The sequence below is a fragment of the Perissodus microlepis genome, chromosome 16 (assembly GCF_051167445.1).
Source record: "Perissodus microlepis isolate ML-2025 ecotype Zambia chromosome 16, ASM5116744v1, whole genome shotgun sequence".
NCBI classification, from domain to species: Eukaryota; Metazoa; Chordata; class Actinopteri; order Cichliformes; family Cichlidae; genus Perissodus; species Perissodus microlepis.
Genome location: NC_140476.1, coordinates 18,944,076 through 18,960,845, shown reverse-complemented (window position 1 = coordinate 18,960,845; position 16,770 = coordinate 18,944,076). Strand labels below are relative to the sequence as shown.

At 39.1% G+C, this 16,770-nt stretch overlaps 1 protein-coding gene across 1 annotated transcript; it reads right to left on the bottom strand.

Annotated features, from left to right (window-relative positions):
• Positions 1-3,968: 3,968 nt before the first annotated feature.
• On the bottom strand, positions 3,969-5,141 carry LOC146370754 (beta-1,3-galactosyltransferase 1-like). Its single transcript, XM_084908429.1, has one exon. It carries the CDS (start codon positions 5,139-5,141, stop codon positions 4,020-4,022), a length of 1,122 nt encoding a protein of 373 aa, XP_084764555.1. The 3' UTR covers positions 3,969-4,019.
• Positions 5,142-16,770: the final 11,629 nt, after the last annotated feature.

The window sequence follows — 16,770 nt, the reverse complement described above, 5'->3', positions numbered from 1 at the left end:
TAGTTGGTGATATTCCTAAAACCTTTCCACACAGAGGCCGAGTCATTCTCTGAGATCTGCTGCTGCATCTTCTCAGAGTGCTGGTGTTTAGCAATGTCCACTTCTTTAGTGAACCTGTACTTGGCCTCTCTGTAGCAGTCCCTGTCTCCGCTTCTGAACGCCTTTCTCTTTTCCAGCCACAGCTTTTTGAGTTTAGGAGTAAACCAGGGTTTGTCATTGTTATAACTCACCCTGGTGCGTGATGGCACAATGCTGTCCTCACAGAAGTGGATATAGGAGGTGACAGTGTCCGTAAACTCGTCCAAGCTGTTAGAAGCAGCCTTCATTGTGTCCCAGTCTGTAGACTCCAAACACGTGCGAAGCTCCTCCACAGCCTCGTGGCTCCACAGTTTTTTGGTCCTCACGACAGGTTTGGAAAGCTTCAGCCTCTGTCTGTACGCGGGGATTAGGTGGATCATGACGTGGTCAGAAAGTCCGAGTGAAGCGCGCGGCACCGCACGATAGGCCCCGCTGATCGTGCTGTAACAGTGGTCTAATGTCCTCTCCTCTCTGGTCGGGCATTTAATATACTGCTTGTATTTGGGAAGCTCATGGCTCAGATTGGCTTTGTTAAAGTCCCCAAGAGCAATGATGAGAGAGTCCGGGAATGTCCGCTCCATGTGCAGTATCTGCTCCACGAGTGCGCACTGAGCTGCCTGCGCATCCGCATCTGGCGGGATGTAAACAGCGGCCAGGATGAATGAAGCAAACTCCCGCAGAGAATAAAACGGTTTGCAGTGAATAAAAAGGTATTCCAGAGAGGAAGAGCAGTGCTGAGCAATCACTGTTACATCTGTGCACCAGCCACTATTAATGTAGAAGCAGACACCTCCACCTTTGGTCTTACCAGAGAGAGAGGCCTGCCGGTCCGCGCGCAGCAGATGAAAGCCCTCCAGCTTGAGCGCTCTGTCCGGGATGTCCTCTCAGAGCCACGACTCCGTAAAACATAAGACACAGGAGGAGGCAAAGTCTCTGTTCATGCTTCTCATCAGGGCCAGCTCGTCTATCTTATTCCTGAGTGAGCGTACATTGGAAAGGAAGATCCCAGGAAGAGCAGTTCGCAGTCCGCGTCTCCTCAGACGCACGAGTGCGCCGGCTCGCTTACCTCTCTTTCGGCGTCTCACTTTCCTGATCAGAGTCTGTAGTAAATCTGCCGCAGATGCGACAAATATTGGAAGTAAATCCACAGGTGTTGTAGTCCTGTAGTTAAGAAGCTCTTCTCTGGTGTAAGAATATCCAGAGGAGTGCCCAGACACAGAAGTTATGCACAAAAACAAAACAGAAGTAACGCACTGAAGCACCAGGGCATCCATACGCGGCGCCATCTTGGATATGGAGATGGAGAGGAGATGGATGAAAAAATCTGTGTGTGAAACACTGTGAAAACTGTCTGTACATAGTTGACCTGTAAGTTCGAAGCAGTGTCGTGGTCCCCCAATAACCACTGATACATAATGAAGCTGAGAGAAAAGGCCTGGCTCCATGGTGAGCCCCTACAATGATTAAATGTTCCCTTGATCTTTCTCTCATCTCTAAAACGCTTTGTCGGGCCCCTTACACAGGACCATTTTCCCTTGGGAGACCCTACGAAGGAGCAAATCTTCTGTTTTTATTTTAAAAGTCAAATTTAACATGTATGTACATTACAGAATACCATTCCCATTCCCCCAATTTAGTTTGCTGGAAGCTGATAATCAAAAGTACAAGGTCCTTGTCAGTGGTTGTGAAAACTTGTATTAACTTAACTGTTTCCTGCTGTGTGCTACATATGAGAAAATACACGTCCATGTATTTTTCTGAGCCAATTCTCACAGCTGTTTCTGGATTTCATCTGTGGAAACGTCTAAGGAGAACAAGGTAACCACAACTGTAATATTGTATGACTTGCTGCCACTAAGTTACAAGGTTAACTTACTGTGGGTGTCTGTAGATAACATTGCCATATTAATCAATTAAGTCTTGTTCTATTTAAAATGAAAAGAGATATTTTTAACAGCTGTTGGCAAATTTTACAAAAACATAACTGAGTTCCAGATGAAAGGTAAGTGGATCATGAAAGAGCCATGAAAGTACACACATACATGTAAAAAAATAAAATAAAATACACATAACAGACACATTTCCTAAAACTTAGCTGTATCAGTTATTTATTGCACACACAAATCAGTCGACATACAGGTTCAACTCATTCAATTTCATCCCATTGTTTAACTGTGGTGTACAAAATAGCCACAAAGTGTCTGCATTTAACCTTTCTATGATTTTCACTGTTACACACATCACATGTCAGAATTGTAAATGTAAAAAGAAGATCTATTCAGTACCTTCATGTACAGCTTTACTTTAAAATACATTAAGCAGTTATTGGTCACTTAATTGCAATGCATAAAGTAGACAGATATTCAGAAGAGCCTAATGTAATAGTCAGCAGTTGTAAATATTTGTCTAACTCAGGGCTAGGCAACTCCAGGCCTCGAGGGCCGGTGTTCCTGCAGGTTTTAAATGTGTCCTTGAACCAACACAGCTGATTTAAATGGCTAAATTAGCTCCTCAACATGTCCTGCAGTTCTCCAGAGGCCTGGTAACGAACTAATCATGTGATTCAGGTGTGTTGACCCAAGGTGAGATCTAAAACCTGCAGGACACCGGCCCTCGAGGCCTGGAATTGCCCACCCCTGGTCTAACTGGTAATAACAGAAAAAACCCTGTTTTCATAGAAGTTACTTTAAACTAATATTGCCCTGTAACCTTTAAAAAATAAATAAATAAATAACACCATATTTACACATGGAATGTATACATAATGTACCTGTTAAAGTTATATTCTAATTATATATTATAATTCAATAAAAATAGTTTTGACAAAAAAAATTGCATTTACTGTACAGAACAACAAGCGGTCTTTAGCCCAGGTGCAAAAAATATTTCAAAACATCCAAGGTAAGTGTAGGCAGCACTCGTTTTATCCTATTCGTATCACTAAATATCCAAAAGTTCATAAAAATGTAAGTGGAGTTTCTGACAGTTTATTTATTAAACATAAAACAAAACCTTTAAAACAAAAACTCTAGATATGTCAGTGGTGACCTGGTTGATATTAGCCGGTCTTTTAGTGCAAGAAACATTCAGACAGGCGTTAAAAAAGGGGAATTTTTGGAAGACATCATTTCCTCTATATGTACAGTATGGTAAGTAAAGATGAGGCCTAGAACATGAACAGAAGGAGTAAAGCAAGAAGAACGTCCTTCAAGCCTTAAACTATTTTCTACACACATCAACAGAAATCTCATGTCTGAAATAATTTTCAACACTAAAGTTTAAAAAGTAATTAAAAATTAGGGCCACAGGGATAAATTTATTTCACTCCCTATGTTATATATATTCCCATAATTGATGCATGGGTACCGTTTGATAGGACATATGCAACAGACGTCAAAGGTAGAGGTTGTTTATAATGTTATTCATGCACCTTGGAAAATTCTCAACTTCTTAATCGCAGTGAGAAATAAATTCTATCATACACTGACCTGTTGCAAAATATCCATTTAATACACTGCAAGGTCAATATGCTTAAGGATATCTGTTTCTTTCATGTGTACCTTCCATTTCCCAGAAACTGTGAACACAGAGGGGACTGTAACTTGAGAACACAGTCAGGGATCATGTTTTGTAACGTCTTAAGAACGGGTGTGACTGCATGTTTTCACTTTGACAGTTTTTAAACTTGATTAACAAAGACTCAGATAAAAAAAAATGTCACTCCTTAAATAATAAACTACATAAAACGGCTGACTGTGTAGTTTAAATATACAGTGGAACAATACTAGTTCAGTTTCAATAAAATTTGAGATTAGGGGATTTTACATGAGTATCATAATAGCCTATATGTGAATATAAAAATACATATTTTTTTAAAGAGTCATGGAAAGTCTGCCCTGTTGTTTCATGTTGCATTTTTATTTTATTTTTTCAGTTTATGGTTAGCAATATGGGCCTGGGTTTTTAAAGTCATTCCAAATCTGCTCACGGTTAGTGTGTGGATCAGTTGTGGTGGCTACTATCCCGGAGAAGGCACATCGATTATATGGCAAAGGAAATAGATGGAAGTAACCCCAGTTTGGGGGGTCAGTGGGAGGAATGCCCAGGTGCTGCATTAACACCCCTAAATACACATCCTCAATGTAAAATGCTTTAACATGTCTGGATGCCTCAATGAGCTTTTTTGGGAGGTCTAAAGACAAAATGTAGCCCAGGCCCAGAGCATAGTGGGGGTACTGTGGCGGAGCATAAATGTCATGAGGTAGGTACCACTTAGAGCTTGGATTTCGCAATACTGTAGCGCCTCTTGCCACAAGCCCAGTCATATAGTTTGCTTTTTGAGCATTCAGGAGCATACTGACAAGATTATGTACATTCAGAAACATGTCTGAATCAATCTTCATAGCATAAGAGGGGCTGGAGCAGTGTGCAGTTAGCCACTCCAGCATCACCATGGTCTTAATGGTGAGATTCTTGTAGCAGTCCACAAAGTTGCTCTGGATCAGGTCGTGATGCTCTTTGCTCTCCTGAAGTACTTGCTGTTGGACCTGCTCCACCTCCTCCCCGGTGTGCAGCCCCAGTAAAAAGAACAGCCTCACCACTTTGTCCAGGACAAGACTTTCACTCCCCCAGGTTTTGCGGATGATGTCACGGTGTTGCCTATTGTTTGGGGCCACAGGAACGATCAGAACCACAAATGGCTTCTCCTGTTCACATTTCTGTGGCTCATTTATGATGTACTGGTAGTCATGGGGGTATTCAACTAAATATGGTCCAGGAGACACGTAAGGAACAGGTGTTGGTGGTACAGTTGTATTTTGAGAAGTGGAGTTGTCATTAGTTGTAGTGTTTAGTGAGGATATGTTTAGTCTCTGACCACTGAAGAAATTCAACAAATTTGCTGATTGATTTTGCATCCACTTTTTTGCGTTTCCATCTGGTATCATTGTATTTCTGTTATAAATCAGGAATAGACCTGCAAATACCAGAATAAAGACGAAATACTTGTTCCGGGAAAACTTGCACCACCTCCCATCCTCTGCTGGTTTCACACCTTCCACCATTTCTTGGCTAAGAGGAGAGATAAGGTATTGAGATATCTTTCTGTCAGTGGTTTTGCTTTCAAACAAATCAATTCATCCAATTGTTAAATGCAAGTTATTAGAGTGCTATTACCTCACACGGGCTGTTTTATCAGTTTAATGATCCCTCAGGATCCCTCAGAATCATTAAATGGATAAAACTATTTATTTATAAATATTTATTGAGAGATATTATTTAGAAATATCTCTCAACTAGTGACAGTTTGCTTTCCTACTCCCTTATTTGAGAGACGTGAGAGACAAAAATGCATTTAAAAAGGTTACATACCTTCATTGGATGTTAACATTCAGTTTTCTAAAAATGTAAGCTTTTCCCCTTGTCCAGTTATACAAAGAAAAAACTGAGGAGATGTTGTTTTGCTGAAAAATTCATGTCAACGCTGGCATTTTGTTTCACAGGGACAGACTAGAGCAGACACCAAGCAGTGTTAAAGCTTTCCAGGGGTTAACAGCCCATCCTATGACTGTTCTAAGGCTGAGCGAGTAACCATGGCATTGTGTGACGTCTCTTACCTGTGAGGCAGCCACACCTTTTTTTTTCTCCACACCTTTGTTTTGCCTGCGAAAGACTCCTAATCCTCCACAGGCTTCGTGAATACCTGTTTGCCTTTTCTGATCTTGAGTGTAACTAAATTACACATGTGTACAAAAAAAATATATTTCCAATTTTGTGATACATATAAATATCAACTTTTTTGACTGAAAGTTGCTGTAGGGTGCTCACATTAATTGTCTATTATTTAACTTTTGACCAGTTTGGAAGGCTTTTGCATAACACCAATACACACCTGTATGATTACTGATTCGAGGAACAAGATCCTTTATCTAAGTATTATATTAAGTAGTTAAGAGCAACATTAAGTATTACACTGCTCTATGTCAGTTTGTAAACAGCCATTTAACAGACTTTTATTTTCAGTCTAGGTATCACAATGTTATGGCATAATTTGAATGTATCACTGTATAATCCACATTATTATCTGTAGCTAAAATGTATTGATGACTTCTAAACAACTCATATGCAGGAACGTTGTTGAGAGTTAATAGACATTGCGGGTATTTCCTACTTTCATTGTCTACTTGTGCTAATGTAAATGTACACCAACAGTTCACTACATAAATCTTTTTGTCTGCAGGAATATGGGAGTGAACCAGGATGAGGTCAAACAAACAATAGCTCGATAGCTCTCAATAGCTGCCTCAGGTGTATGCCTCAGGTGTATGCCTCAGGTGTACGAAACTAGATAACATGTAACGGAGAGGCAAGCCAGTGTGTGTGTGTGTGTGCGTAAGAAGAGATAGTCAGACAGTGAAGCTGCACCCAATGGAGTAGAAGAAGAGCGCCAAGAGGCTAGGATCAACCTGTGCGCCAATACAGGGGGCTTAAGTCTAAACTATGGCCCTCCCCAATGGTTTTTTGACCAATCAGAGAGAAGCACATTCTTGTTTATATATATTTTTTACTGCCAAATTAGGGCTATGTGTCTTCCGGAAATTGGCTACAGCAAACTCCTGCAGACTGTGTTTTTTTCATGGGAAAGAAATCCATATACATTATTTTTTTTAACTGCTTGAGGCAGTAAACGAGTGAAAATTTGGATTGGGACTGAGAGCCTCTCTTGCCTTAGATAAAAAGAACCCCAACAGTGTGTAAACTTGCTGTTTGGGCTGCGTTTTTTGGGGGTTAATGTGACAGGACTGAGGAAACAGAAGCAACCTCATGCTCCCTTCCAGAAAACGGGACATTAGAACACTAGAGTACTGTGTGAATTTTATAAATGTAGGGTTTTCCTACTTGATTTTCAGTTTTTGTTATTTCTTTTGAAACTGACAATTTGTTTCAAGGAGACGAGTACATGCTCACACAGTCACCCCAAGATAAAAGGAGAGATATTCTGATGTCGCAGTCATGAATGCAACTCTGCAGCGCTGAAACCTGTTTCTATGACTGAGCGGACCTAACAACATCATTCCACCAAGCTGAAATTACTTCTGAATACTTTTAAGTTAAACTATGTTATAAATTCAATATGATGACACAAAGTTTGCAGACTTTTAAAAATCGGTATTCTCCATATAATGTCTTCTATCCTTATGTTATATGAGTCCCCTTCTGGAGAACATGTGAACTTTGTAAAACTTTATCAGGCAACTCTCCCAGTAATAGCCATTAGAGGATAATATGCACCTGTTGATCACTGTGTTTATCATTTGCTGTCCTGGACTTAACTCTAAAAACCTGGAGGGACTCTGTTTTCATGTTATTCATATATTGCTAGGTTGATGGATTTTTCTTGTCCATTCCAAATAAGATATAATTAAAAACCAAAACAAAACAAAACAAAACAAAAAAAAACGGTATTCCAACAGTAATCTAAAAATGAGATAAATCTGTGATTATAATAATATTATTAAAGGACAAAATTCATTCATTCATCAAATATTATTAAAACTACTGTTTATAATGTGTTTATTTATGCATTCTTTTTTTTAGGATTCAGACACTTTCCCACAAATTTTGTGTGGTTTATTTCCTACATTCAGGTTAAGGTGGTCATATGATGTTGATGATATTGCTTTGATTGCATAATGAAAGATCACAAAAAATAACTTTTATTTATGTATTTAATCTAACAGGTTATTATTTCCTTAAACATGAAGTCAAAAAAATTAACAAATCAATTATTAATTAACAAAGTTATTTACTTGAGGGTGCTTCATTCTTTTGAGGGAATGATTTTCAATGCGTTCTTAGGTGAAGGCAAGTTGCAGTTACATTTTCTAATACAAGAAAAGGCAAAACAGACATTTTAAAATATGTTTTATTATCAGTCACTTTAGGAATCTACATGCACTTTAAAAATATTTTGAACAAAAGCTGGACGTCAATTTGAAAAGTAAGAGGGGTGATCTAACTTTTTCAAAATTGCAAATTCAGACACATTCATTGGATTACTTTACTAGCGTTTAATACCAAAGAGTTTAACTAAACCAGCTATTTTGTCAGATGTTTATCTGATTCGAAACAAAAAAGCACACTTTTTAATGTGATGTTAACATGAACTGCTTGGAATAAATCTTTTTGTTGTTGTTGTTTAAAACAAACACCAAAAAACTAAACAATGTAAATGAGCTTTAAAAAAGTATTTCGTTTTTCTTACACTAAAGCTGATTTACCTCCTAAAACATAAACATAATACTAATGGTATTCTACACAATAATCTCCATGACTGTAAGTAATTTCCAACTGATAGCTAGAAATTAGAAACATAATAAAAAGTGTATTAGAAACTCACATAGAGAAACCTCAGGTCTCATAGGGTGTGCTCATGAGATCATCAACAGTGAACTGGGTCCCATAGCTGCAGTCAGAAAAAAAAAAAATTATATATATATATATATATATATATATATATATGTTCTTAAATCTCAGAAGCAGAAGCATAAGAAGCACGTCATTATTTTAGCTGTTTAGCTTCATTGACATGTATTCAAAGAGAACTGCATCATTAGTGGCTCCTGATGAAATCCTGCCAATAAGAAAGCGGAGCACACACAGCAAATTGTCTTGTGTAAACTCTGAGGACTATCTTTCATTGACAAAGGGAGGTTTCAACATATCATACAATGACAGTTTGTCTTTCAGTGGGTTAAGTTACACACCCGAATAAATAATAACCTCCACTGGGAAGTTTTCTTACAACCACTGCTCTGTCACTCATATGCCTGTGTACATCCTGCTGGAGTAAATTTATGTTATTTTAGAAAACAAAACAGAAATAAAATAAAACAACAGAACTTTGGACCCTTTTGGACTAAATCCAAGAAAATATTAGTTTAAAGGTGTTTAAAAGTAGGGCACTGGTTTAACCAAAGAAATACTTTTCTTTCTTATTCTCATTTAAAATGTTTAGCTTTTAATAAATAATTATCTGAATCTTACAACCAAAGTTTTCATCTGATGTAAAATGTATAGAAATCCATTATTGTATTCAGTAAATATTAAGTCTAGTATATACCCTAGTAAGTTATAGTATTCTTTCCTTTGGGAAGGTACCATCTGTGCAGTCTGCAATTCTGTTGAAGAAAGATGTTGAATCTATTTAATTACTGGAGAAAAATAATAGATTTCTGTGCATTTGTTTTATACATGCATTAAATTAAAATCGGTTTTGTCAGTTAAGCATCTTGAGGCAGAGGGTGGGGGAGTGGTTCCCTATTTTTTTTCTTTTCTTTTTGTGCTGGGAGTTGGCAACCCTATTAGTTAGGTATATGTAATTATAAATTAGTTTGTTTTATATTTTTGCTAAGTACTGTTTAGAATACCAGAATAGGAAGGATGGTGTAGGTTTAAGTTTATTATAAAGGCTTTATGGATTTTCCCATAATACCATGGTGGGCCGGTCACTAGTCAAAATGCCCGGGCTGATTTTTTGTCCCAGTCCAGCCCTGGTACTACATTCTTATTTAGTATACACCCACGACTCTCATAAGAATAAGTGGAATGGATGGATGAATGGATAATACAGTCCTACAATCTTCTTTATCAATATTATACAAATGGCCACTTTATTCATTCATTCATTCAGATATTTTGGTGGTGATTAGTATGGCATCTTAAGCATAGTGTATATGTTTGTGTCTATAATTATCTTATTTTCCATTGATTCACAATATATAATTATTTAAGCTTGATCATGAGTGTATCAGAGAAGTCCCTTTCTGAGCTATGCCACTGATATAAAAGATATATTTTCAGCTTGGTCTCTCCGAGTCTTATTTTAACCATAATGTTTGTGACTTTCTCACCCACTGCTCCCAGATTTGTCGCTCCCAGAGAGAGGAGACATCACAGTACTGAGGCTGATCCTTAGCAATGAGATTTTGTCGCAATCAATTTTACTTTGATAATCGCCAAGGCAGCAGCCTATTGTGAGAATGAGGACCACAAATGACTTCCTCTTTGCACTCAGAGATACAAAACGGGACTCACCAACTGTAAACATTAAAACCTGCCCATGTAATTGATCCCTGATACGGAAATAAAAAAGTACTGCATGCAACTCCTCAAAGTGCAAAATTTCGTCCAAAGTCCAGTACACTGAGGATCAAAAAGCAAACATAATCCAGGATGAAGCATTCATGAGTACATTAGGTAGTTTATTAAAAAAAAAAAGAAAAAAAAACAGAATGAGAAATATTGCATTTCACTGTGGTTTTTATTATTTTATTTATTTTAATAGTCTATCAATGAGATTCTGAATGATAAATGAATAAACCTCTCTTTAAAACTGTTGAGTCATTGTTCATACTTAAGTGAGGGCAAGTTATCACACTTTTCAGTGAAACATCAGAACTTTGTAAAGAAAGTCTTTATTTCACCTTTCTATCTTCTGTTGCTGTGATCTAACTTTTTTTTCTCAAATTTGCATAAATATGCAAATTTTTATGCTAGAACTTAATACCAAACAACTAAAATCAAAAAGCCATTTTTCATTTTTACTTTTTACAGAAACTGGCTGCAGTTCAGTTGGAGTTCAGCAGGGGGTTCTTGCAAAATACTTCTTAATGAGCAAGAGTGAAGACAGCAAAATGGGTGAAATAATTATCATCTTCAAAACAAAGAAGCACACATTTTATTACCTTAATATGGACTGCTCAAAATGTGTCATTTAGTTTTTTTTAAGCTGATTTTGCCTATGAGCACACAAACAGATTCTCTTTTGTAAACTTTGAAGATGACCATACATTTACACAAGGAGACGATACCTATTTTGTTAACCCTCCCAGTCAAAAATATGGTGCAAAATATCAAAAGAAAAGTGTTTATTCCATGTTTATTCCAAATTAGGATAGGCCAGGTGTAACAAGTTCAGTTACATCAGTGGTTCCCAAACTTTTATTGCTAGGCCCCCCTTTATTTTACAAGAAAAATGTTCGTGCCCCTCTGACCCCCCTGTCGTGTTTTTAATAAAACATCAGTAGTAGTGAACAAGCTTCTTTATTTTAACATGGCTCACATCCATGCATGTAAACATAACCCGCCGCTGCTTCTACGACACAGTATATATCACAATTTGGTTTAGACAGGCCCCTAGTGGTGAAGCTGAACTAACCCACATAACTCCTATCAACACATCCCCTTTTCTTTAGATGTTAACTGCTGAACAACACTGTGGAAACATACCTAACATTGCATAGCTTGAATTACATCACAAACATTTGTGACAGTGTAAACTACTGAACACACAATAATGCAGAAAGTTCCTTTTATATATATATATATATATATATATATATATGTATGTATATATGCTTAAAGGTTTAGTCTATCAGATGGCTTGATAGAGCGCGCTGATCTTCTGACAATGGGTGACTGGTCTCTTTGCTCCACACTGTCCTTCACAGGTGTTGTTGGTTCAGGTGGTGTGTTGTTGTCATCACACTGTCCTTCCGATGATCCCATTGTCTTTTGAGTGTACAGTAAACTTCAGTTTTCACATTATATGATCTTGGGTTTACCTCCTCCAGTACAGTTGCTCTCTTTGTCCAGATGTTTGCATTATTTCACACCTCAAACATTTAGTAAACAATTAAGCAAATACAAGTAAACTGCAATAAATTATAAAATAAACTACTAACTCTTGTATGCTAGGTCCGCACCTACACGGTTATTTTTGAAAACGCAGCTGTTTCGTCCACACGTAAACGGCGTTTCAAATCACCGAAAACTGAGATTTTTGCGTTTACGTGTGGACGAGGAATATAGAGTTCGTCACGCAACGTTAAAGGTATGTGCCTTTTTTCACGTCATGCGGTGCACCACGTTATTGTTTACATGAGATGAATTGCAGAAGCGCAGATAGTCAGATTAACAGTATTTTGTCTCTATCTTCAGGTTTTACACGTTTACATATACAGACGCAGTTACTGTCCCTCCATTTTGAAAAAGCAGAGGCGTCACGGTGTGATTATTTTAAGTGTAGTTGTTTTTTTTTTCCCTGTGTAATAATATTCAACATTGCTATCAAGGCATTTTTCAAAAAATGCCTCTCTGTGGAAAATTGGTTTAAAAACATAAACAACTGTGGGATACTGTTTGTCCGTGATTTGAACCGAGGGACAAATTGTGGCAGGATCAGCCTGATGTTATTCGTATCCCACTGTAACTTTACTGTATAAAGAGCTAACATCTCCAAAATGTGAGGAGTAGTTAGTCATTACAACAAGTGTTTGTGAACTAAAAATCAAGAATGTGGGATACTGTTTGTAACTACAGGGGTCCAACAAAGAATGGCCACGCATCATACTGATGTCTTCGGAAATTTATTTCTCTCTCTCTCACTCTTATTGTCTTCAGACACCGTGAAAACTGAAGAAACACAAAGTTTACAACATAAATGCTTTGAGCTTATCAGTCTCTCATATCAGTGTCCATAAACAGTCTTGTGCAAGTAGAACAGAAAAAATGCACAATAATGGATATCACAAAAATGTCCTCTCATTACCAGTGTAGAACACGTATGCAACATTATACAAACAATATACATGAAACCATACCGTGTGCGCCTCTTGGACCACATGCAGAATAACATTAACGCTGAGGCTGTAGATGCATCTGTAGCCATGTATCCATGCTAGCTCCACAATGCCATGGTTGTGCTCTCAACCAAACTCTGGTCATGTGACAATAACAAACTTTACCTCATACAAACATTACAGCACTTTACATATTTAACGAACCCATATTTTGTAATCACATATTTTAGACATGTTTTTTAATTAATGTTAAACTTTTATCATCTTATCTTATAAATAAATGAACTAAATTAAGCATGAATCTATCACAGAAACATGAAATAGCCAACTTTATTTTAACTGTCTCAGGGACAGTTACACTCCCACCAAATTACTATGATTTATGAAATCTGTAAATAATTTGAATAAATCTATGAATTTACAGAACCAAACAGTACTTAATTGTGACAAACTTGCAAGTCAATCCTAATACTTTAACCATCCCATACACATTTACAGAAGCTCCACTGGAGCATTCTAGTTACTTTCTATTAGGACCACTAATTTATGTATAGGGCATTCAAGAGTGGATGGTTTATTGAGCCTTTCACCCTCTTTCGATAGTTTTCTATTTCCTACTTGTATTCTGGCTTTCCGAACCAGACCATCTTCATCTTTGCAAACATCCAGTACTCTCCCAAGCTTCCATTCACTGCGAGGGATTCCTTCGTCTTTCACAATGACAATGTCGCCTATTCTAACATTTCGTCTTGGAGAGTGCCAGCGTTGTCTTAGTGTGATGTTTGAGAGGTACTCATTCCTCCATCTACTCCAGAATTGCTCTGCCAAATATTGAACTCTGCGCCACCTTTTCCTGGCATACAGATCTTCTGGCACAAATTTTCCAGGTGGAGGCAGTGGTACAGAGGTTTTCATGGTGAGTAAATGGTTTGGGGTGAGTGGCTCTAAGCCTTTGGGATCACTGATGCTGTCGGTGGTGAGAGGACGGCTATTAACAATTGCCATGGCTTCATAGAAGAATGTTCTCAAAGAAGCATCATCTAATCTTCCAGCACTCTGTGAAAGGACCTTGGTTAAGACACCCCTGACTGTCCTTATCTGCCGTTCCCAAACACCTCCCATGTGACTGGCGTCAGGCACATTCATGACAAAGTCACACTGTTTCCTGGCCAGGTAAGCAGACAGTCTGTCCTTATCTACTTCCTTTAAGGCCTCTGTCAGTTCATTTTTTGCCCCAACAAAGTTTGTTCCCTGATCAGATCTGATTTGTCTGATGGCTCCACGAATAGCTATAAAACACCGCAAAGCATTTATGAAGGCATCTGTCGTGAGATCTTCCAACATTTCTATGTGGACTGATCTAGAGGACAAACAAGAGAATATAAGACCGTACCTCTTATAGTCCTTGCGGTTTTGCTTTGTATGGAAAGGTCCAAAGCAATCCATCCCGCAACAGGAAAATGGTGGTGAGGGGTCAACACGAGCGGCCGGTAAATCAGCCATTCTTTGTGTTTCTGTTGGCCTGCGAGCTCTCCTGCATGTAACACATTGCTTAATGTGATTAGCCACAACTTTGCTCCCACCAACAACCCAGAAACCATTTGCTCTCAGCTCATTAAGTGTCTGTCCTCTGCCTTGATGTTGGGTTTTCTCATGGCACTGATCTAAAATCAGGTGTGTAATTATGCCATGTTTGGGTAGGATTATTGGATGCCTCATGTCAAGCGGTAAGGAAGCCTTCCTTAACCGCCCTCCTACCCTGAGAACACCGTCTTGCAATATTGGGTCAAGTTGGAACAAAGGATGGCTCTGTGGTAATTTACCATGGTTCAGTGCTTGGATTTCCTCCTTGAAAGCATCTTCTTGTGCTAATTTTATAAGCACATGACTTGCTTTTCTCCTGTCTTCCACATTTATACCCTTTGTTGCATTGGTTCTTTTGGCTAGTTGCTGGATCCTGGCAACTACATTTACTGCTGTATGTCATTTTGAGAACCTTTTGAGTCTCTCCAAGAAGTTCCTGTCCTCTACTACCTTTGTTTGTAGTATTTGTGTCGTTTTGACCTCTGGATCACCTACCAGAAGGTCTGGAGTTGAGTCTGGTGTGACAAACTCTCTTTCCCACAGGAAATGAGGTCCAATGAGCCAATTTGAACTGATCAGTTCCGCTACTGTGAGGCCTCTGGAAGCGTGATCCGCTGGATTTTGATTGGTGTCAACATAGTGCCACTGTGCAGGATCAGTTGCTTCTCTGATTCTTTGCACTCTATTAGCAACAAAAACGTGAAATCTGCGGGCTTCGTTGTTAATGTAGCCCAAAACCACCTGTGAATCAGTCCAGAAATACTCTTGGTCAATTTTGAGCTCCAGTTCCTCTTTTAGCATTCTGCTGACTGCTGAGGACACCACTGCTGCTGTTAATTCCAGCCTTGGTATGGTTACAACTCTTGTGGGTGCAACTCTTGCTTTGCCCATGACTAAGGAGCAATGCACTTGGTCTTCACTCATCACCCGAACATATGAGCACTGACCATACCCACGATTGCTCGCATCTGAAAAGTGGTGGAGTTCTATTCTCTGGACTTTCCCAAGGCTTTCAGGTACAAAGCATCTTGGGATTTGGAGTCTCTGCAGGTTCTTCAGATCAGTGACCCAACTCTCCCATTGTGGCTTCAATTCACCAGGCAGTGGCTCATCCCATCCAATGCTCTTTAGACACATTTCCTGTAGAATTTTCTTTCCTATTAGAAGGAAAGGAGCCAAGAAGCCTAATGGGTCAAACACAGAGGCTATAATGGACAGAATTCCCCGTCGTGTTACTGGTTTCTCCTCCAGGGCAACTTTAAAGGAGAAGGTGTCACTGCTTACACTCCACCTTACTCCCAACACAGTCTGAACTGGGAGTTCATGATGACTGATGTCCACATCCTGGGCTCCACTAGCTCGTTCACTATGTGGAATTGACTCCAGGACTTCTCTGTTGTTGGATATGAACTTGTGGAGCCGTAGTCTTGCCTCTGCACACACCTTCCGCACATCTCTCACTAGTTCAATGGCTGCATTCACAGTTTTTACACTGATTAGCCCATCATCAACATAGAAACTACTTCTGATGAAGTTGGCTGCTGTGGGATGTTCCCTTTCATTTTGGCTCGCAAGATACTTCATTGCATAATTTGCGCAGCCTGGTGAGGATGCGGCCCCGAAAAGATGGACTTTCATGCGATATTCTTTTGGCTCTGTGTTTGTTTCACCATTTTCCCACCACAGGAATCGCAAGTAATTTCTGTCCTCTCTGTTTACATGAAATCTGTGAAACATCTTCTCTACATCACAGATGATTGCAATTGGGTGTTGGCGAAATCGGCAGAGTACTCCAGTCAAACTGTTAATGAGATCAGGTCCAGTCAAGAGGTGATCATTCAGAGCTGTGCCACTGTACTTTGCAGAGCAGTCAAACACAACCCTGATTTTTTCCGGTTTTCTCGGGTGATAGACGCCTTGATGTGGAATATACCACATATTTCCTTCTCTGGGATCATCTTCAGCTCTTTCAGCATCACCTTCCTTGAAGACATTGTCCATGAACCTTACATAATCGTCCTTAAATTTGGGATTTTTCTCAAACTTCCCTTTCAGGTGCTTAAGTCGCACCAGAGCCAGACGCTTATTTTCTGGCAGCTGAGGGCGTGCCTTAAAGGGAAGTGGCATCTCTAGGTGCCCATCAGCATTCTGGTGTATTTTCTCATTTAGCAGTTGCATGAACTGTATGTCATCTTGTGATATGCTCGTTTCTCCAGGAGCTGTGTCTTTGAAGTCTGACTCAAGTACTCTGATGATGGTGGCTGGTGTCAAGGGTGGAAGTTCCTTAACAGATAAGCGATGGCACAGGCCTGTCACTTCTGCTGATATTGCCATTTTTTGTGAACTGCCAACAATGCTCCAGCCCAGGTCTGTCTTGATTGCATATGGCTCTTCGTCACCTCCCGCGATTACTTGCCGTGGTGCCAGTGCTCTAGGACAGTCGTAGCCTATTAACAGCCCAACCTTG